General features: G+C 40.4%; 1 protein-coding gene across 1 annotated transcript in view; it reads right to left on the reverse strand.

Moving 5' to 3' along the window:
* Nucleotides 1–26,567, reverse strand: part of LOC149445024 (IgGFc-binding protein-like) — a 175,704-nt gene that overhangs the window by 63,157 nt on the left and 85,980 nt on the right. Inside the window, exons 29-35 of the mRNA XM_089654314.1 lie at nt 17,896–18,497; nt 17,241–17,802; nt 15,581–15,780; nt 14,446–14,826; nt 14,041–14,327; nt 12,951–13,222; nt 7,629–7,694 (exon numbers count right to left, since the gene is read on the reverse strand). Of these exons, the coding sequence (XP_089510440.1) occupies nt 7,629–7,694; nt 12,951–13,222; nt 14,041–14,327; nt 14,446–14,826; nt 15,581–15,780; nt 17,241–17,802; nt 17,896–18,497 (2,370 nt within the window). The remainder of the gene's footprint in view (nt 1–7,628; nt 7,695–12,950; nt 13,223–14,040; nt 14,328–14,445; nt 14,827–15,580; nt 15,781–17,240; nt 17,803–17,895; nt 18,498–26,567) is intronic.

Raw genomic sequence — 26,567 nt, forward strand, 5'->3', positions numbered from 1 at the left:
ATCAATTAGGGTCTCCGCCTCACTACTAGCCCCCTCGGCTGCGTGTGGGTCAGGAGACAGACCTGTCTCTAGACCGGCTACCGAGCCACTCTCCTCACCACTACTTCTTCGCCTGGCTGCTGAAGAGGCGGATGTCTCCCCCTGTTCCTGACCGCCCTCTGTTAGCTCTTCCTCACTGTACTGGATGACACCGAGAGCACTAGCCTCTGGCTGCGAATAGTGCTGCCTCGACCCCTTCCTCTGCTGCCACGTCTGCTCGCTCCTAAAACATTGCCTCCTCTGCCACTCCTCTGCATGTTGTCTGACATACTCTTTAATTCAACGATTCTGTGTCCCTGAGTAACAATTCTGTGTCCCTGAGTAACGTTTCTGTGGCCCTAAGTAACATTTCTGTGGCCCTCAGTAACAATTCTGTCTGTCCCTGAGTAACAATTCTGTGTCTGTCCCTGAGTAACAATTCTGTGTCCCTCAGTAAAAATTCTGTGTCCCTCAGTAACAATTCTGTGTCCCTCAGTAACAATTCTGTGTCTGTGCGAGTAACAATTCTGTGGCCCTAAGTAACAGTTCTGTGGCCCTCAGTAACAATTCTGTGTCTGTGCGAGTAACAATTCTGTGTCTGTGCGAGTAACAATTCTGTGGCCCTAAGTAACAGTTCTGTGGCCCTCAGTAACAATTCTGTGTCTGTGCAAGTAACAATTCTGTGTCTGTGCGAGTAACAATTCTGTGGCCCTAAGTAACAGTTCTGTGGCCCTCAGTAACAGTTCTGTGTCCCTGAGTAACAATTCTGTGTCTGTGCGAGTAACAATTCTGTGGCCCTAAGTAACAGTTCTGTGGCCCTCAGTAACAATTCTGTGTCCCTGATTAACGTTTCTGTGGCCCCAAGTAACGGTTCTGTGGCCCTCAGTAACAATTATGTGTCCCTGATTAACGTTTATGTGGCCCTAAGTAACGGTTCTGTGGCCCTCAGTAACAATTCTGTGTCCCTGAGTAACAATTCTGTGTCTGTGCGAGTAACAATTCTGTGGCCCTCAGTAACAATTCTGTGTCTGTGCGAGTAACAATTCTGTGTCTGTGCGAGTAACAATTCTGTGGCCCTAAGTAACGGTTCTGTGGCCCTCAGTAACAATTCTGTGTCCCTTTGTAACAATTCTGTGTCTGTGCGAGTAACAATTCTGTGTCCCTCAGTAACAATTCTGTGTCCCTCAGTAAAAATTCTGTGTCCCTCAGTAACAATTCTGTGTCTGTGCGAGTAACAATTCTGTGGCCCTAAGTAACAGTTCTGTGGCCCTCAGTAACAATTCTGTGTCTGTGCGAGTAACAATTCTGTATCTGTGCGAGTAACAATTCTGTGGCCCTAAGTAACAGTTCTGTGGCCCTCAGTAACAATTCTGTGTCTGTGCGAGTAACAATTCTGTGTCTGTGCGAGTAACAATTCTGTGGCCCTCAGTAACAGTTCTGTGGCCCTCAGTAACAGTTCTGTGGCCCTCAGTAACAATTCTGTGTCCCTGAGTAACAATTCTGTGTCTGTGCGAGTAACAATTCTGTGGCCCTAAGTAACAGTTCTGTGTCCCTGTGTAACAATTCTGTGTCTGTCCCTGAGTAACAATTCTGTGTCCCTCAGTAACAATTCTGTGTCCCTCAGTAAAAATTCTGTGTCCCTCAGTAACAATTCTGTGTCTGTGCGAGTAACAATTCTGTGGCCCTAAGTAACAGTTCTGTGGCCCTCAGTAACAATTCTGTGTCTGTGCGAGTAACAATTCTGTGTCTGTGCGAGTAACAATTCTGTGGCCCTAAGTAACAGTTCTGTGGCCCTCAGTAACAATTCTGTGTCTGTGCGAGTAACAATTCTGTGTTTGTGCGAGTAACAATTCTGTGGCCCTAAGTAACAGTTCTGTGGCCCTCAGTAACAGTTCTGTGTCCCTGAGTAACAATTCTGTGTCTGTGCGAGTAACAATTCTGTGGCCCTAAGTAACAGTTCTGTGGCCCTCAGTAACAGTTCTGTGTCCCTGAGTAACAATTCTGTGTCTGTGCGAGTAACAATTCTGTGGCCCTAAGTAACAGTTCTGTGGCCCTCAGTAACAATTCTGTGTCCCTGATTAACGTTTATGTGGCCCTAAGTAACAATTCTGTGTCCCTGAGTAACAATTCTGTGTCTGTGCGAGTAACAATTCTGTGGCCCTAAGTAACAGTTCTGTGGCCCTCAGTAACAATTCTGTGTCTGTGCGAGTAACAATTCTGTGTCTGTGCGAGTAACAATTCTGTGGCCCTAAGTAACAATTCTGTGTCCCTGAGTAACAATTCTGTGTCCCTGAGTAACAATTCTGTGGCCCTAAGTAACAGTTCTGTGTCCCTGTGTAACAATTCTGTGTCTGTGCGAGTAACAATTCTGTGGCCCTAAGTAACAGTTCTGTGGCCCTCAGTAACAATTCTGTGTCCCTGAGTAACAATTCTGTGTCTGTGCGAGTAACAATTCTGTGGCCCTAAGTAACAGTTCTGTGGCCCTCAGTAACAATTCTGTGTCCCTGAGTAACAATTCTGTGTCTGTGCGAGTAACAATTCTGTGGCCCTAAGTAACAGTTCTGTGTCCCTGTGTAACAATTCTGTGTCTGTGCGAGTAACAATTCTGTGGCCCTAAGTAACAGTTCTGTGGCCCTCTGTAACAATTCTGTGTCTGTGCGAGTAACAATTCTGTGTCTGTGCGAGTAACAATTCTGTGGCCCTAAGTAACAGTTGTGTCCCTGTGTAACAATTCTGTGTCTGTGCGAGTAACAATTCTGTGGCCCTAATTAACAGTTATGTGGCCCTGAGTAACAATTCTGTGTCTGTGCGAGTAACAATTCTGTGTCTGTGCGAGTAACAATTCTGTGGCCCTAAGTAACAGTTGTGTCCCTGTGTAACAATTCTGTGTCTGTGCGAGTAACAATTCTGTGGCCCTAAGTAACAGTTATGTGGCCCTGAGTAACAATTCTGTGTCTGTGCGAGTAACAATTCTGTGTCTGTGCGAGTAACAATTCTGTGGCCCTAAGTAACAGTTCTGTGGCCCTCAGTAACAATTCTGTGTCTGTGCGAGTAACAATTCTGTGTCTGTGCGAGTAACAATTCTGTGGCCCTAAGTAACAGTTCTGTGGCCCTCAGTAACAATTCTGTGTCCCTGAGTAACAATTCTGTGTCTGTGCGAGTAACAATTCTGTGGCCCTAAGTAACAGTTCTGTGTCCCTGTGTAACAATTCTGTGTCTGTGCGAGTAACAATTCTGTGGCCCTAAGTAACAGTTCTGTGGCCCTCTGTAACAGTTCTGTGTCTGTGCGAGTAACAATTCTGTGTCTGTGCGAGTAACAATTCTGTGGCCCTAAGTAACAGTTGTGTCCCTGTGTAACAATTCTGTGTCTGTGCGAGTAACAATTCTGTGGCCCTAAGTAACAGTTATGTGGCCCTGAGTAACAATTCTGTGTCTGTGCGAGTAACAATTCTGTGTCTGTGCGAGTAACAATTCTGTGGCCCTAAGTAACAGTTCTGTGGCCCTCAGTAACAATTCTGTGTCTGTCCCTGAGTAACAATTCTGTGGCCCTAACTAAAGTTTCTGTGGCCCTAAGTAACATTTCTCTGGCACTCAGTAACAATTCTGTCTGTCCCTGAGTAACAATTCTGTGGCCCTAATAACGTTTCTGTGGCCCTAAGTAACAATTCTCTGGCACTCAGTAACAATTCTGTCTGTCCCTGAGTAACAATTCTGTGGCCCTAATAACGTTTCTGTGGCCCTAAGTAACAATTCTCTGGCACTCAGTAACAATTCTGTCTGTCCCTGAGTATGAATTCTGTGGCCCTAACTAGCGTTTCTTTGTCCCTAAGTAACGATTCTGTGGCCCTAATTAACAATTCTGTGTCCCTGAGTAATAGTTCTCTGTCCCTAAGTATCGTTTCTCTGTCCCCAAGTATCGTTTCTGTGGCCCTAACTCTGTCCCTGTCCCTAATACAGAGCGGTCTGCCTCTGTTCAATGACTGCAGGCAAATGAAGAATTCCAAAATGGCCGCTATTTATAGCTCGACCATTACACAGTGCTAGCTGGCTGGCTGCTGATTGGCTGATGCGATCACATGTCGTTGAGGAATGCATTATGGGTCAGCGCGCCTTGTCTGCGCGCCTTCCCAGACATCCCCGCTCCGTCGCCGCACATGTCAGCCGCCATTTTCGGAAAAATTTCGATTCGCGCGTCCGAATTAGGCCATTTTTCGGATTCGGCGCGAATCGAAATTTTTCCGATATTCGACTCGAATTCCACTTCGGCTACTTCGATTCGCTCATCTCTAAGTGCTCGTATTGATTAAAGTCACGATTTATCATTTTGGACTGTTCACCTACTATTATGTCATTTTGGACTGTTCACCTATTATACCATATCGGACGCTACACCTTTTAGTCATTCTTGCATAAGACGTTATAATATTGTTACCACTCATCTTAGCGCTGCACTTTCATTTTCCATTTGTATATTTAGAAAGGTTTTTCTGGTTCCTTTTTTGTGCATTCAGCTGCTTTGAAGTGCGCTCGCTAGGACACCTATATATATATTAGAAATGTCCTGTTTAAGGTTTAATCATCTTCTATTTGCCTTCTCTTGTTCCTCTATCCCAAATATGCTAATTCATTTTTAAATAGAGGCTTTTTATTTTCAATATATACCTTATTTTAGATCCAGTGGCATCATCATGACTGGGTTTCTGTGCTTCTCTATGCAATGCAGGCACATCATGGTTGGTAGAAGGGTCAGAAAGAGTGCTGGACATAGCTTTCTAAAAACATCAGAGTACCTTGCCTCAGTACTCCTCTGAGGTACCCTCAACCCTGATGCAAACAGTGTGCTGGCACCTGAGAAGAATCTGCAATATCAATTTGTTTTGATGGGTGAATTTCAGTGTAGAAGTTGGCATTCCTTGGCAGACTACATTCAAAAGCAAACTACCCTAAGTAATGCCCATATGTGATGCCTCCATGATTGCAAGAACCTAAATCCAATTAATGAAAGGAATAGGCCAGGCTCAGTAAAGCTGGGGTTAAAAGAGCTAAATGATGTTGGACATCGTTTAGGGTAGAAATGAGGTGGATTTGCTGCAGTTTTTAATGCACACCGTGAAAAGTTACCAGTGTGCAGTGAAATTAGCATAAACATATTCAGTACAGTGGAAGAATTTGTACAACTGTGTAGATATGGCTTAAGTTCAGCTTTAAAGCTGGCAGATATAAAAAAAAAACACAAATTAACTGCAGCTCTGTATTCATTCTTAAATGTAGTTTGTTTTTTTTGCAAGACGTTTAAGCACCTCTTTCAGTCCTAGTTCAGATTGGGAGATGGGGAAGCATCTCAAAGAGCCAGTCATCTGTGCTGCAGTGCAAAGAAAATGTTGATAGGAGGAGAGTGCAGGGTGTCAGAGAGATCTCCAGTCACAGAGTGGGGGTGGGGAGCAGACCTGTATGTGTTGGTAAACTGCAGCAGAGAAAGAACAGCCACTGCCACATACAAATCCTTTGGCAGACAAAAGTGCTCATTGATATGTACACTGCTCAAAATAATTAAAGGAACACTTTTTAATCAGAGTGTAGCATCAAGTCAATTAAACTCCTGGGATATTGATCTGGTCAGTTAAGTAGCAGAGGGGGTTGTTAATCAGTTTCAGCTGCTTTGGTGTTAATGAAATTAACAACAGGTGCACTAGATGGGCAACAATGAGACAACCCCCAAAACAGGAATGGTTTTACAGATGGAGGCCACTGAAGGCCTGACATCCTCTAGTGGGTTCTGTACTCACTGCCTGGCACCACAGGCATTTGCCATTGAACACCAAAATTGGCAGGCAACTGGCACCCTATGCTTTTCAGAGATGAGAGTAGGTTCACCCTGAGCACATGTGATAGATGTGAAATGGTCTGGAGAAGCTGTGAAGAATGTTATGCTGCCTGTAACATCATTCAGCTTGACCGTTTTGGTGGTGGGTCAGCGATGGTCTGGGGAGGCATATCCATGGAGGGATGCACAGACCTCTACATGCTAGACAGTGGCACCCTGACTGCCATTAGGTATTGGGATGAATTCCTTGGACCCATTGTCAGACCCTATGCTGGTGCAGTGGGTTCTGGGTTCCTCCTGGTGCACAACAATACCCGGCCTCATGTGGTGAGAGTATGCAGGTAGTTCCTGCAGGATGAAGGAATTGATACCAGTGAATGCCCCCCACGCTTGCCTGACCTAAATCCAATAGAACACCTCTGGGATATCATGCTTTGGTCCATCCGACGCCACCAGGTTGCACCCCAGAAGCTCAGTGATGCCCTGGTCCAGATCTGGGAGGAAATACTCCAGGACACCATCTGTCGTCTCATTAGGAGCATTTCCCGGCATTGTCAGGCATGCATACAAGCACATGGGGGCCATACAAACTACTGAGTACCATTTTGAGTTGCTGCAATGAAATTTCAGCAAAATGGACTAGCCTGTTGCATCAATGGTGTAAATCTCCTGCGCTCCAATTAGCCTAACATTATCTATCGCCGAGAAGCTGCTGACATTAAATCATATACCCATGATCTCTAAATAAAAATATAAAATATATAAAATGCAGCGCTACTCATAAACATAAAACATGAAAAAGTGTATACATCCACAAATAATACAGTGAAACATTGTGTATAAATCGGTGAAATATTACTCAGTGCTAACATCAATAAGTGGAATCATGCGAAAACAACTGAATGCAATACCACAAATAAGTGTGATAAAAATATGCCAAAACAAACAGTGATGGTGAAAAAACGTAAATAGGTGTATCCACTACTAATGCATATACATGTGATCTATTCGAAATAAACCATCAAACAGATATGTATCTCTTGAAAAACACATGTATGAAAATAATAAATATATATACACATATATATATATATATATATATATATATATAAAAAGACCCCCAAATTAGTGAAACATAAACGTAATCAATGTGCATACAAGTAAACAAAAAACAGTGCAATCACACTCAATAGAAGACCAAATTATAACATCTGGTCTGTGCTCGAAAAGTCCAATAAACATGGATCATAACACTTTGTAACATGAACGATGACACTCGTGCTGATTGTGTGACAGTGGATATAACTGCTGACAGATGACAATCCGACCACCGTCTAGATAAGCCTCTCACCTTAAAACTTCGACCCTTCGACAGTGTTTCACTGTATTATTTGTGGATGTATACACTTTTTCATGTTTTATGTTTATGAGTAGCTCTGCATTTTATATATTTTATATTTTTAGCCTGTTGCATAATTTTTTCACTTTGATTTTCGGTGTGTCTTTGAATTCAGTCCTCTGTAAGTTGATAATTTTCATTTCGATCAAACGATAGAGCATCCTTATGTTCCTAATACATTACCCAATCCATATCAGTATAGATATCCAGCATGATATTTTTCCCCATTGAGATCTGATGTGTTTTCAAAGTGTTCCTTTAATTTTTTGGAGCAGTGTGCTTTATTTATTTATTTTTTTACGAAATGGACATGTAACTGATGAAAGTCTTATTTTCTACATTAGAGATGTGTGTTCTTAAAAAAAGACAGCCAGTGAATTGATGTACCTGGTGGTGGCAAGAATGGAGTGGTAGGTCTTGTGGCTGTAGTTGTAGAAGTAGTCGCAGATGTTCCTAAGAAAAGAGAAAGATACAGGTATAGCTTAAGTAAATAAAAAAAATCATTATTTTCTTATCTTATCATTATTATTATTATTATTATACAGGATTTATATAGCACCAACAGTTTGCTCAGCACTTTACAATATAACGGGAGACAATACAGCAACAATACAGTTTAATACAAGAGGGATAGGAGGGCCCTGCTCCTTGGAGCTTACAATCTAGGAGGGAGGGGCTAGTGGTACAAAAGGTAGTAACTGTGGGGGATGGACTGGTTGGAAGAGTATTTCAGAAACATGCATGAAAATCAAGTCATATATTTGTGTTAACATGCATAATCTAAGCCCAAAGGGCCTTTGTTTCCTCTCTAGATAGCTCTTACTGAAGATTTAACCTATTGACCTCGAGAAGGTTTTACCCCCTTCAAGACAAGAGCATTATTTTGCTATTCAGTGAGTACAGGGGCCCAAAACCAATGATTGCCTTCAGGCCCAAAGAGCATAATTTCCTCATTTCACTTTCTGATTACCTATCACAGGACAGTTCAGACACCCCACCCCCGTTTTTGAAAAGTAGACACTCTAAGGTATTTGATAAGAAGCAAGATGAGTATTTTGCAACTTTGTAATTTCTTGTTGCAAGGTTTTGAAAAATGAAAAAAGAAAAGAAAAAATGTTTGTTTTATTTCTTAGTTTTCCAAAAAAATGTGGCAACAAATGAGATCTGAGAAGATGTCATCATACCTCTTAGCAAATACCTTGGAGTGTCTGCTTTCCAAAAAGGGGTCATTTGGGGGGGTGTTTGTAATATCCTGGCATTTTAGAGCCTTAAAACTGTGATAGGTAGTCAGAAAATAAAATGTGCAAGTTAGCCCTTTGAAAGCCTGAAGGTGGTCATTGGATTTTGGGCCCCTGAAAGTGGTATCCCCCATATCCCCAAATATACCCATGACATATGTGAGAAATATCTCAGTAAAGTGATAACTGTAAAAAAAATGTTTTTTCATTTTCCAAAAAACTTGTGGCAAAAAATAAGATCTTCCAGAGACTCAACATACCTCTCAGTAAATACCCTGGGATGTCTACTTCCCAAAAAGCCATTGTTTGTGGGGTGTTTGAACTGTCCTGGCATTTTAGGTCCTCTAAAAACAATATATGTATGGCCAGCTTTAGGGGTTTCTGCCAAACTACTAATGTCTGGGTCACATGGTGCCACAGCAACAAATTTCTTTAATAAATAAATGTTGAAAAATTGGCACATTTTTGAATAAGTTGTCCTCTTACAAATGGCACCCCTTTAGGAACATGGGTGACAACAAGTCCCCTACTATCTTGCCACTTTTCCCCATGTTGTTTGGGCATCCGGAGTGGGGGGCTCCAGCTGAGTGTATTTTCCCTCATAAATTCTAAAATAATATGTATAGCCTGTGCCCCTTTCACAGAGCTTATACAGTTTGACCCCATATCTGGCACTCTTGCTGAGATGATATTGTTTAATTGCAAGCTTGCCAGTTAAATATACTAGGAACATGTCTACACAGATGTTTTGTAGGGGCATATACACATTTGCAAATTTTTGGGAAAGGTAATTTATGAGAGGATGAATCTTGTCAGGGTCACCCCGAGGATGACAGAGGGTATTGTCATTGAAATACATGAAACGCATTATACGCTCATATCTATGCCTAGCCATTGCAACAGAGAACACGAGCATATGATGAATCGGGTCTGTGAACCAATATGATGGCAATTCATTATTTTTTGTAATGCCCATGTTCAGAGTTAGGCCCCCAAAAATTTTACATTTGGAAACGGTTACAGGTTTCCACTTGAATGATCTGGCAAGGTATGAATTTGGGTTGGCAGTGAAGTATTGTACGGCATAAACATTAGTTTGGTCCACAGTTCAATTTTAGAGGTCTTCTTTGAAAAACCGCTAAAAAAAGGTAAGTTCTCTGTTTCCACCTGAACCCTAGGCTGGGCTATTAATTGGGGGGATAACAAGTGCTGCTGAATCTAGGGGCAGCCAATTAGGGTTTGTAAGCACCACTGGAAGTCTATTATAGGCTCTACAGGCCTGTGCTTGAATTCTTGATGGCTGCGTTTGCATTCTGTTGCTAGCCTGCTAGCCACCTCACCAGCTTGTACTGCACTTCTGGTGCTCACAATTTCACCATGACTTACTGCAATGCTGGTGTCTAAAAGGCCAGGATATACTAGGCCACTGGTGCTTGAGAGATCACCAAAAGGTAATGCAAAGCTAGTACCGCCACTTTTCTGCATATGACCATAATTATGTGTTTCTAGCACCTCAGCAACCTGTGGTCTGGTACCCTTGGCTTTAGCTGGAACATGTTCTCCATAATCTGAGCTTGCTGTCAGAGTGTTGCTGCTTTCTACAGGTTGATATTCTGAGCCAAATTCTCTCAGTGAGAATTCCCCTGGCTGGGAGGGATGCTAGCTGACCCTGATGCTATCTGATGTTGCTAGTGGCACAAATACAGTGACCAGTGATAAATGCTGTACACGTATACTGTTATAATGGCACTGGCTGAGTGACAGGGGTGATTAAAGGGTTAATGGAGGGCAATCAAAGGGTCAAATGTGAAAGTGTGCTTGGTTACATACTGTATGTGCTGCTACAACTCACTGTGGTGTTGCTTTCTTCTATTCATGTACCGAAAAGGGGAGCTCATGTCCATAATGGGGATGATATTGACACAGAGCCAAATGATCCACAATGGCTTAGAATTTACATGATCCAGAAATATTTATACAGAATAAAGGTGAATAAGGCACCTGGACTGGATGGCATACACCCAGAGATTCTAAAAAAATTGAGCTCTGTCATTTCAAAGCCATTTTTTCTAATTTTTAGGGGCTCTTTAATGATTGGCATAGTATCACTGGATTGGCATGGATGAGGTGAACAAAACCTTGGACAGAGGGGTGGCTGTGGATGTAGTATACACAAAGGCATTTGGCACAGTTCCCCACACATGGCTAATGTGTAAGGTAAAGTCTACAGGCTTGGAAAAATCAGTTTGTAAATGGATAGAAAATTGGCTTAAAAGGCGTATTCAGAGAGTAGTGATTAATGATTCATACTCCGAAAAGTCTAAAGTTGTTAGCGGAGTACCCCAAGGTTCAGTGCTGGGACTCTTACTTTTGAATTTATTTATACATGATATAGGGTTTTGGATTAAAAGTACTATTTCAGTGTTTGCAGATGGCACCAAGCTGTGCAGTGGAATAACATCCTTACAGGATGTCTCTGACTTCCAAGTGGACCGCAATGCACTGTTTTATTGGGCAACTGTGTGGAAAATGAGGTAAAATCCTGCTATGTTAAATGCACATAATTGTATTTATTTTACTCTTAAGGATATAGTTGCAAAGTTCCTTACTTTACTACTCTATCCTTTCCCCTTCCCCTGTAAGTCCCCTTTTCCATTCCTCTTTTATTTCCATTAATTTCTTCCCATACCTCTTCTTTGGTTAAGCTCTTTTTCTTTATCTTTTCTTATTCTGGTTTATACTAGTTTACAAATATGCCCATGTGCTCCACTCTGGACCTGGAGTGAAGTGCTAGTCCTGTTTATTTCTAGTCCTTAGCACAGGAGACAACCTACCAAATAGGCAGATATGCCCCCAGGGGGCATAACAGTGCAGCAACAATTAAGTTTAGTAACGGTAGATGCTCAGGTAAAAGGTGGGGTATGGTGTACCCAACACTACTTTAAAGTATAACTAAAGGAACATTTTTTTTTAGTTTTGGGTAGAGTGGAGGGGGAATAGATTGCTTGTCAAGTTTTATTGCTGTATGTGCCCCGTTAAGGAGATGTACCCTCTCTATTTGTCCTGTTTACCATTATCAATGAAAGTGAAATTAAAAGAAAATCCCAAATTTTGGGTAGTCCCCAGAAAAGTACTGGAGGGGAAATCTTCCAATTGGGGACACTAGTTCTGGTGACCTGGGGGTCCCCCAGGAATTACCTGAATTTGCAGGGATTTCCTCTCACTTCCTGTTTGGTTATGGGACAGGAAAATCTCTGCAATATGACACAGATGATGAAAAAATACTGACAGGGGTTATGGTCCTCCCTTGCCCCATCCAAAATGAAAAACGTGTTGCCTATAGTTCTACTTACGTTAGAAATATCCAAAGAAGACAATTAGGTCCTTGGAGTGTTCAATTGAATGTACATTACTATATTTTCAGCAACAATCAGAATAGTCCAGGATAGTACAGGTATTTTTCTAATACATTTACCTGAGCAACACTGCAGTTATAGTTGAGTTTACAATGGCTTTAGCTATACATTTTCCCTTCTCTTTTAGAAACATCCTCAACTACTTCTACAACAACTACCATAAGACCTGTTACTCCAGGCTCAACACCACCAGGTGGGTTAATTCACTGCAGGTCATTTTATAACATACAAAGTGTGTTTTACAATCTGTTATGTTTTATAGCATGTTCTCCAATGGCTTTATCTTCATAAAGTCATGGAGAACGCACATATTACTCTTACTGATCCTTTACCGTCGTTATATAGACGACATTCTGCTACTTTGGGAAGGAGACGAATTCACATCGAATAATTTTTTCACTACCCTCAACTATAATTCATTGAATATACAACTCTCCTTCCAGCATGACTACTATGAAATCAATTTTTTGGATTTAACCTTATTTAACGATGGTAGAGGTATTTCCACCAAAATATACCACAGTATATATTTTCGTTTTATACACTCACTGTGTCAAAGGGTTTGATGTGTTGAGAGTTGAAGTTAAAGGCCTTTGAAACAGAACACATTTTAACATACTGTACTTCATAATAGATAAATTGTCACAATTTTATTGATTTAAAAATAATAGGTCATGTGATCAATTAGGTTCCAGTACTTCTTAAGACCTCATACCCATCTTGAAAAGATTTATATATTTGGAGGCTAAAAACAAAATTTATGAGCCTGTTCCTACAGAAGTCACACATATACTTTTTCTATACTTCTTTAGGTAACAGGTATGATACTAAACGATGAGTGACAGGGTATATTACCTAAACTAAACAACAATTGGTTTACTCAGATATCTTTTAAAGTAGATTTGCAAATAATTCACATGGCATGGATGGAATGATGGCTGTAGTGGTTTTTGTCATTCCTGTTAATTTTATAAATCGATAAAAGAGTCAAGTTATATTTTGAATATTTCTATGTGAAAACATTTACATTTACAAAACAGATCATTTTCACTTACGGCAGATGGTGTTCTCTCTCCAGTCACCAACATGGATACCAACATTTTCACAAGCGGCAGCATAGGCCTCTAAAGCATTGCAGAACTGATCTCGATTTCCACCAGTCATACACAAGTCATATACACAGTTCTCAAAATATATTTGAGGAAGAATGTGGGGATGACAATCCTTGAAAGGTCCATTGCCTGATAGTATCAGTTTACATTTGTCTTCATAATTCATCTCTTGAGCAGGATCACATGGTGAAGGCTCAACAGTATCTTCTTCACATCTATAGAGGAAAATAATTGAATGATTCAATGTGTCTCATATATTCTTACAAAGATGATATTAGCAGAATTTGGTTTTCATACTTTTATATTTTCCGTAATATAAAATGCTGTATAAAGGGAAACTAGATTGGCTGCAATTAGACACCATTTTACCTTGTTACCCTATCATTTCATATTTCTGAGATGTGTCTGTTGTACCATGTACTTGTGTTAAAAAGTATCCTGTTCTCTTTGTATTGATTTCTTTGTGTGAAATACCTGGTGTTCCTGCCAGTCCCCCTTTTTTCCTATTTCAAACTGACCACACAAGGCATGAGAGCACATCCATGCCAGCGTGGTCAGTTTGCTGACTGCGCTGGGAGAACAGCTTGCCTGTCTTCCAATGGCCAAGACATGTTATGACAGGCCCCCCTGCAAACCACTCAGATTTTATGTGATCACAAAAGAAAAAAATAAGTATTTGTAATATATTCCATTTCTATTTTAAGCTAAATGTATTGTTTTACAAAGTAAGGGTTAATACACAGTTTAAAAACACATTGTTGACGCTGGATTAAAACATTTGAAAAAATAACTTTGTTAGCTCTTTGCATTAATATCTTCTTTGATGTGTTATAACATACATTTGTTTATTAAAAGCAAAATTCGCAGTCCTCTGTTACTTTTTGTATCAATTAAAAATTAACTAAGAGCATCTGTTCAACCCTAAGGCCCCTTAAATAGATGCATTTTGTAATCAGTAATGTCTTCTGATCTAGCTCTTGAGTCTACATCTAGGATGATCATCAAGGTAACCCTTTTTTTTTATTATACTTACACCCAATTGTCATCACGAACACGCCAGCTGTTTGCAAAGTCATTGGATGTGGGTGCAAGTACATTTTCGGGTGTCAGAAAGTCATCTTGCTGGTTACCATTATATGTGCCACAGAGTCCACAAAGTTTTCCTTTCAAGTTCTCATTTACTTTAACAAAGAGTTCCTGGTCACCACTAAACTTAACTTCAAGACCAAAGTCAGTCTGCACAACAACAAAGGAACTACGTAAGTGTATTACGATGCCGGGTGCTGGGTTCACAGGCAGTGATACAATGAGTCCATTAATCTAAAGATTAAAGAGAAAAGTACTATAAATGAACTGTGGGAAAAAAATCAAAAGAAAAAATAATATTAATTTGATTGCTAAGGGAAACATCATGCATTTGTTTTACTATAGACCCTACCTCAACCACTTTATATTTGCCCAGAATGATATTAAGATCATTGAAGTTGACTGCAACTGAGTTGATAGCTGTCCAGATTAAGCTTCCTCTATGCTCATTTCTTGTAGTGATTGAGAAGTACACACTTGTGTTTCCACAGGTCTCCACAGCTGTATAATTACAGGCTCCTTGGAAATGGTATGATTTGCCATCAAATGTTATGTAGTGTGGATCACCATAGATATGGCAGGTGGAGGTATCAGCAAGGAAACAAGCCTTGATTCCATTTTGGACTTTGCAAACTTCTTCAGGATTACAAGTCTGAGCTTTACAGCTCACAAGATTGTTTCCTTGACATGTACAGCGACTGTCACATTCCCCTTTCCAGAATATCTCATTTTTCTGTAAAATTAAAACATAGAATTGAATAATCCATTCCCAATGTTGATAATAATGGAATTAACAGTACATCAAATACGGTTTTCTGGATGCATATAAGTGTAATAGGAGCATTATATGAGATGCTAGTAATCTGACTAAAAGACCTCTTCTTCTGGTGTCCCCCACCTGCATTATAGGCTCCTCTTCCTCTGCACGTGCCATCATGGGAAGCCTCTGTTTATGGTGGCACATTTGCAGGCCCACTCCTGAGCCTTGCTGTTTGCGTCCATTGACACGTACTGTGCATTCTAGCAGATGAGCCTGCGGGGGGACCACTTTGGATTGTTTTTTAATCCCGATCCTACCGCTGTAAGGAAACCTTTATGGAGAGGAAAATGCAAGCTACTATTGCTGACCTCTCTTTCTGAAAATGCTGAATGCCTGGTTGTCCGTGGGATCCACTGTTTTTTTATGCTCTGAAGCACTTAAAACAAGCATGGAGATCAGGAGTTCTGACTTCACTCATTGCATGCTTGTTCTACAGCACTGAATTAGCACTACAGCTACAGCAAGTCAGGCAATTAGCAATGGTAGTGCTTATAATTCCCTCAGTGTGCATTTTTATTAAATAAATACATTGGTTGTCAGCATATGAGAAATCAGTAAGAATGTCTTGAATACAAAAATAATTGTTTCATTTTCGTCATCATTTTGGACCACATTTAAAAAACGAATCAAATGATAACCATTAATAAAATAACACAGCATCACTTACCTGATAGTACTGGCCATTATAAAAACACCCACATTCACTGACAGGGACACAAGTGTGTCCACTGAGCACAAAGCCATTATCGCATGCACAAGCATCAGTACAAGGCCTATTGCAGTCACTCGGAGCACTCTGGTCTAGGCATGTGGCTGGGCAACCACTGGCACAAGGATTGTAGTGACTGTTGGCAGGACATGGGATGGCTAAATAACAAGGACAGATAACCATTAACTACATCATATAATAGCTAAAAAATAAGGCAAAAGAAAAGGCTTTGCTAATCAAAGGTCATAATTACAGCCATGGCACACCATGGGACTGCTTGGAAAACTAAAAGAACTTAGTGCACGCTGATGATTTTTATAAGTAGTAATAAAAATTGTCAAACCCATTTGGATAAGAATAATGTGCTTATTGATTCAGAAAACTATTATCAATTACATTGTATTATTCTGAAAACATTCATAGAAGATGGATCACAAAAAAAAGACCAAATGATCTTTTGAAGCTATATCCATCCCCATTTCAATTTTAAATATTTTAGTCTGTGGATAGATCTGCTATATGCTTTCCCCTTAATGTGTAAATGATCATACTGTTGATTGCATCACTAGGGAATCACTACTGAGACCTTAAAGTAGAAGTTTAGGCTATATTCCATTGCAAAGCACAGTCTCCAGTGACTTCCCTACTCTATAGAATATAGTCCTATTGTTAGCCCTTCACATTACACCTAAGGAGCTGGAGCTTTGTGGTTCCATAATCACAAAGGAAAACGTGAGAAAATTGTATTAAAATTGTGTTTTCTGTAAATATGTATGTTGCACAATGGAGATCAGCGGGGTGACACTCTTTAAAAGGTCTCCCTATGGAATCTCATCACACATAGTAATGGCTTTACAGTAATAATGGCATATACTATAATATGATTACAAAAAAAAACTTTAAAGTAAAACAAATACCTATAAGTTATGTTGTTTTGTAAACTATATATCAGCTTTCTTTGCTTATAAATATTAACTGCTCAGCATTTTTCTTAGCACTGACATCCAAGTGATGCTGTAATAGAGTCAACAAAATTATCAAAGCACTTGCACTAAACTCTGAATAAAAAAGCATTTTACACTCCTCTACATGAGTCCATTTTCTAAAATGTCATTCTGTAGGGGAGCTCAAAGTGTTCATGTGATTCCACATAGGTATGTCAAAAAGTATGTCCTCAGCCTCTGGCTGCTGCAGTTCCTCCTGACAGCCTTTAGGCCAATACTGTCTCTTGCTGTTACGAGGGGGGTCAGTAGGAGGAGCCCTTAGTGGCTAGTGGGAACATTTCTATTCGACCAGCCTGGAAGCTCTCCTACAGGGTGAAGTTTTATCCTATAATCTGATGAACAGGTATGTATGAAACTATTTTATTTTTTAACAGGTTAGTGCCTGTCTAATTTTGTTGAGCCCCTGGTAGGGTCACCTTGAACAAGGTACAGTGTAAAATGGTTGAAGATCTGTATGAACAATAGCATTGCTGCCTGTTTAATATGTACCTGTTTAATGTGTAGGTTATTTTCCCATGAAATTACCATAAGAGAATACATCTTTTTTCTCTTTACCCAAGATGCACAAGATTATTCCCACATTAAAGTACTTACAAAACAAAACCATTACTTACGACAGAAAGTAAAGTTTCTCCAAGCAAGGGTGACTCCTGCTCTTAGACACGTATCAGCGTAAGCTTCCAATGCTTTACATAAACTGCCAGCACCAAGTGCACACAGATCGAAAACACAGCTGTCAAAGAAGCGATCTGGATTGATTACTGAGTGACAAGCCTTGAAAGGACTATCTTTACCGGTTAACAAACCACAGAACTGATTGTTTGAATAGAGTTCCTCTGTCTCTGGTGGACATGGTGTTGGAGGTGTAGGAACAATTGTGTTACATAATGGATCGTCAACTTCTACCTTCCAGCTGTCTCCCAACTGATTTGAGTTCTGAGCTAGGTGTCCATTGGGCATCAAATAGTCATCCTGCCTGATGCCATTAAAGTTGCCACACATTCCACAGGTTTGGTTGAAATAATCAGTTGGGACCTTCACGTCTACTGTGTGATCAGTGTCATAAGACACTGTGAGATGGAAATCCGTCTCAACAATAACATATCGACCACTTTGTTTTACTGTTAAAGATCCATTGACCAAGGTGACTGGAAGATTTCTCCAGATACCATCCACCTGTTAATGATAAATGTGCATGTTACAATGAAACAGCTAAATGCAACTTTAGAATTATTATAAATGCAATTTTAGAATGTTCCAAAAACCTACCAGAACTCGACTAGGCTCAGCTTTAACAATGGTTATTTTATGGTCAAAAACATCCACCATAACTTTCTGTATATATGATACTGTTGTAATCCCATGACGATGCTCATTTTTTGCTTCAATGTTAAAATATGGCAGAGATGTGGAATTGGTACAAAGCTTGGAAAGAGTATATGTGCATATTCCCATAAAATGATGAACTTCCTTATCAAAGGTGTCATAATGGGGATCCCCCCAAGTTACACAGTTACCAAATGTGAGATCAAAGCAGCCAGGAACTCCATTTGTTATACCGCAGTATTTTCCAGGTGGACATGAAGCAGAGGTGCAAACTAAACTGCCTCCAGCAGAGGGACATCTGCATTTTTTGGAGCAGGTATCATCAGTCCAGAACTCTGAGCCTACAGGATAATGCTTGTCACTATCCCAGCATCCACATTGGTGGCTTTGGACACATCTCTTATCATACAGGACATAGCCAGGATCACAGACACAGGATTCTGTACAGGGGAGATGACAGTTTATTGGTAATCCTGGTTTGACGCAAGTAGATGGACAGGCCGTTCCACAGACCTCGTAGTGGCTGTTTTGTGGACACTTCAGTGCTGTATAAAAATACAATTGTGAACAAGAAACTAATTAGAAGAACATTTCAATTCAGTTTGGAACCTATGGTACGTTGTAATTAATGTACATGTAGAAAAAGTACATAAAAACTTGAGAGATATTACCATCATAAAAACATTCATATTCACTAGCAAATAGACTTAAGGGAACACTGAGAATAAAGCTCATATTGTCTTCATATGTTTTAATTGTTTAATATTAACACAATCAGCCATGCAGTAACCAGATTGTGCCTAAATATAGTAATAGGCCAATCTGCCATAATCAGGGATGAACTGACCATTTGGAAACTCGGGCACTGCCCGAGGGCCCGGGGTCAGTAGGGGGCCCAATGAGATGCCCCTGGTACCTTTTTCATAGGCTTTTTTGAGTTTGGGCAAGGACACAGGGGCCCCATGATCCCCTATTGCCCAGGGGCCCCATGAGTTGTCAGTCCACCCCTGGCCATAAGAGACCCCTCCAGAATACTACGTTCTTCTGTTCATATATTATTAATGACTTAGGCTCTCCACACATCCAGCATATACGGTATGTCTCGTCTATATACAGTATTCACCTGTGTGTCTCTCAGTCAAGGGCATGCATCCATACAGTATACCCTATGCCTTTGGCCATTCCTTACATCATCTTCTTTCATAGCAGTTAAATCTTCCCTTAACCGCTTAAGGACCGTCCTGTGCGCAGGGTCACGTATATATGTCATTCTGCATTTCCGGGTAGATGGGAGCATGCGAATCGTGCACGCGCCTTACCCACGCCGCCGATCGCGACACAAGGTTTCAATCACCAGGTTCCAGCCACTGATTACCCACCTGTGCCCGGTGATTACCGACAATCACCAATAGGGAGGAGGGCTGTCAGTTTTGGCACAATGCTCTGGATGGCTGAGCAGAGCCATCCAGAGCAGTGTGCTTACAGTGAAGCACACCCCCCCTGCCCCCTAGTAAAACACTCCCATCACACAGTTAACCCTTTGATTGTCCCTCATGTTAACCCATTCCTGCCCAGTGCCATTAGTACAGTGTCAGTGTGTTTTTTTTTAATACTGATCACTGTATTGGTGTCACTGGGGATGTCAGGGACACCAAGTCAGTTCACCCCATAAGTCGCGCCATAAGTCGCTGATTGCCGCCATAAGTCGCTGATCGCCGCCACTATTAGTACAAAACAAATTCCAGTATCTATACCACCATTTGTAAATGCTATAAATTTCCCGTAAACTAATTAATTTTCATGTATTGGAATTGTTTTTTTAGCAAAGACATGTTGCAGAATACATTGTGGCCTAAATTTGATGAAATTAGATTTTTTTATTTTTTTTACTGGACATGTTTAATAGTAAATAGTCCAAAATATTGTTTTTATCTCAAAATTGTTGGTCTTTTTTTTTTATAGCGCAAAAAATAAAAAAAACACAGGTGATCAAATACCACCAAAAGAAAGCTCAATTCGTGGGAAAAAAAGGACGTAAATTTAATTTGGGTGCAGTGTTGCATGACCGCGCAATTGTCAGTTAAAGTAACGCAGCGCCGTAACACAAACAGCTTCCTGAGCGCCCTATAGCAAAAATACTGCTACAGGGTGGCACGGGTGCGCAAAATCACGTGTATATATACGTGATTCGCGCTCCCGTGATTTTCACGCCCCTCCCAGATAGCGTCAGATTGCCCCTCAGTACACCAGTAATTACATTTAACCCCTTAATTGCCAGGAACATGCTCACACACAATAAACCTCCATTGCTAGTATAGTGTCTGAATGGATCAATATCTTTGATCAGATCAGCACTATACCAGCGTTCACATTAGTATAGTGTCCCCAAAAACGCATCGTTTGTTGGATCAGCCCTGGCACCTGCCAGCACCTGCATTAGCTCCTACGCTTACCACCCCTTCTCCCCCAGCAAGTGCAGTGTCAGTAGATCACTGTCACTTGATACATTGCACACAAAACTGCAGTGTTTGCAGGATCAGGCCTGATCTCTGTTAGCATTCCCCAGCAAATTTTGATGACTCTCAAATGCATCAGAGTGCCAGTACTAGTGCCACTCTACCTTTTGGAGAACTGGTGAGCACCAGTGGCCTAGTACATCCTGATCTTTCACATACCAGCACTGCACTATCACTTGGCGACGTGGTGAGTTCCATAAGTGTAGTACAAGCTGGTGCGGTGGCGAGCACAAGTATTGTCCCGCAGCCACAATGAATTCGCACACAGGCCCGTAGAGCTCCTAGTATCCTTCCAGATGTGCTTGCAAATCCCGATTGGCACCCAACAAATTCTGCAGCACCCATACTTCCCCCATTCACTGCCCAACCCGGAATTCAGGTGGAAACAGCAAATTTACCTAGTCCCTTTGATTTGTTGGAGCTGTTTTTCACGGAAGATCTGTATGCATTGATTGTGGATCAAAGCAATTTGTATGCACAACAATTTATCACTGCCAACCAGGGGCGGACTAACAACTCATGGGGTCCCCGGGCAATAGGGGATCATGGGAACCCTGTGTCCTTGCCCAAACTCAAAAAAGCCTATGAAAAAGGTACCAGGGGCATCTCATGGGGCCCCCTACTGACCCCGGGCCCTCGAGCAGTGCCCGAGTTTACAAATGGTCAGTCCGCCCCTGCTGCCAACCCAAATTCAAACCTTGCCAGACCATTCACATGGAAACCCATTAAGATTTCCAAATTTAGTTTTTTGGGGGGCCTAACCCTCAACATGGGTATTACTAAAAAAATGAATTGGGGTTGTATTGGTCCAAAGACCTGATTCATCATATGCCTGTGTTCTCTGCTGCCATGGCCAGGCATAGATATGAGAGTATAATGTATTTTATGCATTTCAATGACAACACACTCTGTCGTCCTCAGGGTGACCCTGAATTTGACGGGCTCCACAAAATTCGGCCCCTTATAAATCACCTTAACCAAAAATTTGCAGATGTCTATACACCCCAACAAAACATCTGCGTTGATGAGTCCCTCATTAATTTTTCTGGACGCCTTGCATTCAAACAATTTCTCCCCAGTAAGTGTGCCAGATATGGGGTCAAGATGTATAAGACCTGTGAGAGGACAACAGGCTATACATATAAGTTTCAGATTTATGAGAGAAAAGATAGTCACGAGCAGCTGCCCTGGATGCCCAGACTACATGGGGAGCAGTGGCAAGATAGTTTGGGACTTGGTGTCATCCTTTTTCCATATGGGGTACACTTATATGTGGACAATTTTTATTCAAGCATGGCATTATTTAGACATTTATATCTTGGAATCTTGGAAATGGCTCATGTGGCACCCTGCGACTTAATGTGTGCCCACCATTAGAAGTGGGTGGATGCAGGGCGATATATTCTAATAGTGGGCATACCACACACGTTTTCTGGCAGAGATTTCTTCTCTTTTTTTTATTCAGCCCACAGGCTGCATAAAAAAAAAAAACATAGAATATATACCCAACGAGGACCAGCGACATTCTGGTACCTCACTGGAGTTTGAATGGTTATACCAGGATGATGCCTACAGCTCCAGGCATCATCCTGGTATTGTTTTTTCAGCCGGCGATCGGCTTTCATTTAATAACAATCCTAGTGGACAATTAGCTGCAATTACAAGCAGCAGGAGATGATGCCCCTACTCCCCTGCTGCCTTCCATAGCCTTCTCGGGCAGTCCTGTGCCATCGGGGGAACCTGAGAATGCAGCCGGTGTTTCTGCCAACTGACCATAGAGCTGATTGGAGACTGGAATGGTGCCAATCATCTCTATAGTCTAAGAAATCGGAAGCTGCGAGCATTTCATCACTTCAGTTTGGCACGATATCAACAGCGCCATTTGTAAATTGGGAAAGCATCTGATCACATCGATCTTGGTGAGATTAGATAATGTAAGGGCAGAAGAGATATCTAGAGTCTGATAGACCCCAGATTTCTCAAAAAAGAATATAGGACAATGCCCATTGAAGTTATAAGTGATATTTGCATTCCCTGTGATAGCATTAAAGGTGATCCAAAAAAAAATTAAAGGGATAGTGTAAAAATAATTTAAAAAATCAAAATAACTTTAAAAAAAAACACCCTCGCCCCCCCCCCCCGCATGTGCGAGTGTTGACCCTGTGTCGGTATGTAAACAGCAGTTGCACCATGCATGTGAGGTATCACTATGAACGTCTGATCAAGGGCAGTAATTCTAGCACTAGACCTCCCCTGCAAATCTAACATTGGAGCTTCTAAAGGCTTTTAAAGCGTTGCCTATGGATATTAAAAATGTATGCAGTTTGTCGCCATTGCACGGGGCATATGCAGTTTTAAAGCATGTTATGTTTGGTATCTATTTACTCAACATACCATCATCTTTTATATTTTACCAAATAATTGGCCAATAACTGTGTTTTTGTGCATTAAAAGTACATTTTTTTCAAATAATTTGTGTTTGAAAAATCACTGCTCAAGTACTATGTGACTTAAAAAATTGCAGCACCCACCACTTTATTCACTAGGGTGTTTGATATAAAAATATATATAATGTTTGGGGGTTCAAAGTAATTTCCTAGCAAAAAGTACTCATTTTTTTCATGTGAACAAAAAGTGTCAGAAAAGACTTGGTGTTCAGGTGGTTAGAAGAGTGAATGATGTGTGGCATAAACTTCTAATGCTGGGAATAGAATGCCTCCACCCCCCAAAATGACCCCTTTTTGGAAAGTAGACACCCCAAACTATTTGCTGAGAGGCATGTTGAGTCAATCGAAGAATTTATTTTTTTACCACAAGTTTTTGGAAAATGACAAAAAACATGTAGCAGAATACATTTTGGCCTAAATTTATGACTAACTTTGAGTTTACTATATATTTTTTATAGCTGGAAGTAAAAAATATAGTTTTTCTAAAAAATTTTAGGTCTTTTTTTGTTTATAGCGTGAAAAATAAAACTGCACGGGTGATCAAATCAAATACCACCAAAAGAAATCTCTATTTGTGTGAAAAAAGGACGTAATTTAATTTGGGTACAGCATTCCATGACCGCACAATTATCAGTTGAAATAGTGCAGCGCTGAATAGCAAAACTAGGCCTGGTCATTAACCACTTGCCCTCCTGAGGATTTACCCCCCTTAATGACCAGGCCTCTTTTTGCTACTCAGCGCTGCACTAATTCAACTGATAATTGCACTGTCATGCAATGCTGTACCCAAACGAAATTTACGTCCTTTTTGTCATACAAATAGAGCTTTCTGTTGGTGGGATTTAATCACCTGTGCCCTTTTTATTTTTCACGCTATAAACAAGAAAGACTGAAAATTTTGAAGAAAAACGATATTTTATACTTTCGGCTATAAAAAATGTATAGTAAACTCAAAGTAAGTTATAAATGTAGGCCAAAATGCATTCTGCTACATGTTTTTGGCAAAAAAAAACCCCAATAAGTATATATTGATTGCTTTGTGTGAAAGTTATAGCGTCTACAAACTATGGTATAGATATTGCAATTTATGCCATTTTTTTGCTATACAGCACTACACTAGTTTAACTAACAATTGCGCGGTCATGCAATACGGTACATAAATTAAATTTATGTCCTTTTTTTCACACAAATAGAGCTTTATTTTGGTGGTATTTTATCACCTGTGCGCTTTTTATTTTTGGTGCTATAAACAAAAAAATTTTGAGATAAAAAATGTTTTTGAAAAAAATGATATTTTCTCATTTCTGTCATAAAAAATATCCCAAAAAACTAAAATTTCATCAAAACTTTAGGCCAAAATGTATTCTGCTACATGTTTTTGGTTAAAAAAAATCCCAAAAAGTGTATATTGATTGCTTTGTGTGAAAGTGATAGCATCTACAAACTATGGTATAGATAATGGAATTTACACAGCTTTTCCTTTCTGACTGCCCATCACATTTCTTGAGGTGCTAAAATACCAGGACAGTACAAACACCCCCAAATGACCCCTTTTCAGAAAGTAGACACCCTAAGCTATCTGCTGAGAGGCATATTGAGTCCATGGCAGATTTATTTTTTTCCACAAGTTCCTGGAAAATGACAAAAACTTTTTTTTTTACACAAAGTTTGAATTATATATTTCTCACACAAGTCATAGGTATATGTGGAATTACACCCCAAAATACATTCTGCTACTTCTACCGAGTATGAGGATACCACATGTGAGACTTTTTGGGAGCCTAGCCACATACAGGAGCCTGGAATCCAATGACCACTTTGAAAGCCTGAAGTTGCTAACTTCCTCATTTCACTTCCTCACTACCTATCACAGTTTCTGCTACTTCTCCCGAGTATTGGGGTACCACATGTGAAAGACATTTTGGCAGTCAAGCCAAGTACAGGACACCAAAATCCAATAAGCACCATCAGGCTTTTAAAGGGCTTTATTTCCTCATTACACTTCCTGACTACCTATCACAGTTTTGTAGGCCCTGAAATGCCAGGATAGCACCCCCCCCCCCCCCAAATTACCTCTTTCTGGAAAGTAGACACCCCAAGGAATTTAAAAAGAGGCATGATGAGTATTTTGCAGATACAATTTTTTCTCACAAGGTTTTGAAATCTAAAAAAGAAAAAATATGTTTTTGTTTTTTTTCTTCAATTTTCAAAAACTTGTGGCAACAAACAAGATCTGCAAAATACTCACCATGCTTCTGATCAAATTCCTTGGGGTATCTACTTTCCAAAAAGGGGTCATTTGGGGGGTTTGGTGCTATCCTGGCATTTCAGGGCCTCCGAAACTGTGATAGGTAGTCAGGAAGTGTAATGAGGAAATAAAGCCCTTTAAAAGCCTGATGGTGCTTATTGGATTTTGGGGTCCTGTACTTTGCTAGACTGCCAAAACGTCTCTCACATGTGGTACCCCCATACTCGGGAGAAGTAGCAGAATGTATTTTGGGGAGTAATTCCACATATACCCATGGCATGTGTGAGCAATAAATCATTTAAGTGACAATTTTGTGTAAAAAAAAAAGAAAACATTTTTTGTTTGTCATTTTCCAAAAATTTGTGGTAAAAAAATTAATTCTTCTATTGATTCAACATGCCTCTCAGCAAATAGTTTGGGGTGTCTACTTTCCAAAAAGGGGTCGTTTTGGGGGGTGGGGGCATTTTATGCCCAGCATTTGAAGTTTATGCCACACATCACTCACTCTTCTAACCACCTGAAGACCAAGTCTTTTCTGACACTTTTTGTTCACATGAAAAAAATCTGTATTTTTTGCTAGGAAATTAATTTAAACCCAAACAGTATATATTTTTTTAAAGCAAACACCCTAGTGAATAAAGTGGTGGGTGCTGCAATTTTTTATGATTTTTCAAACACAATTTTTTTTAAAACAAATACACCTTTTTTACTTTTAATGCACAAAAACACTAAATATTGGCCAATTATTTGGTAAAATATAAAAGATGATGGTATGCCAAGTAGATAGATACCAAACATGACATGCTTTAAAACTGTGCATGCCCCGTGCAATGGCGACAAACTGCATACGTTTTTAATATCCATAGGCAACGTTTTAAAAGCCTGTACAAGCTACCATTTTAGATTTACAGAGGAGGTCTAGTGTTAGAATTACTGCCCTTGATCTGACGTTCGTGGCGATACCTCACATGCATGATGCAACCACTGTTTCCATACTGGCACAGGGTCAATGCTCACGAACGCAGATACGCGCGTGAGCAGGGGGGCAAGGGTACTTTTTTTTTAAAGTTATTTTGATTTTTTTAATTATTTTTACACTGTCCCTTCATTGTTTTGGTTTTTCTATCACTTTTAATGCTATTACAGGGAATGCAAATAACCCCTATAACTTCAATGGGCATTGTCTTATATTCTTTTTTGAGAAATCTGGGTTCTATCAGACTCTAGATATCTCTTCTGCCCTTACGTTATCTAATCAAACCAAAATCGGTGTGATCAGATGCTTTCCCAATTTACAAATGGCGCTGTTTATATCCTGTTAAACTGAAGTGATGAAATGCTCGTAGCTTCCGATTTCTTAGGCTATAGAGATGATTGGCACCATTCTGGTCTCCAATCAGTTCT

The sequence above is a fragment of the Staurois parvus genome, unplaced genomic scaffold (genome assembly GCF_062004578.1).
Source record: "Staurois parvus isolate SC_StPar_1 unplaced genomic scaffold, SC_StPar_1.0 ptg000750l, whole genome shotgun sequence".
Taxonomy (NCBI): Eukaryota; Metazoa; Chordata; class Amphibia; order Anura; family Ranidae; genus Staurois; species Staurois parvus.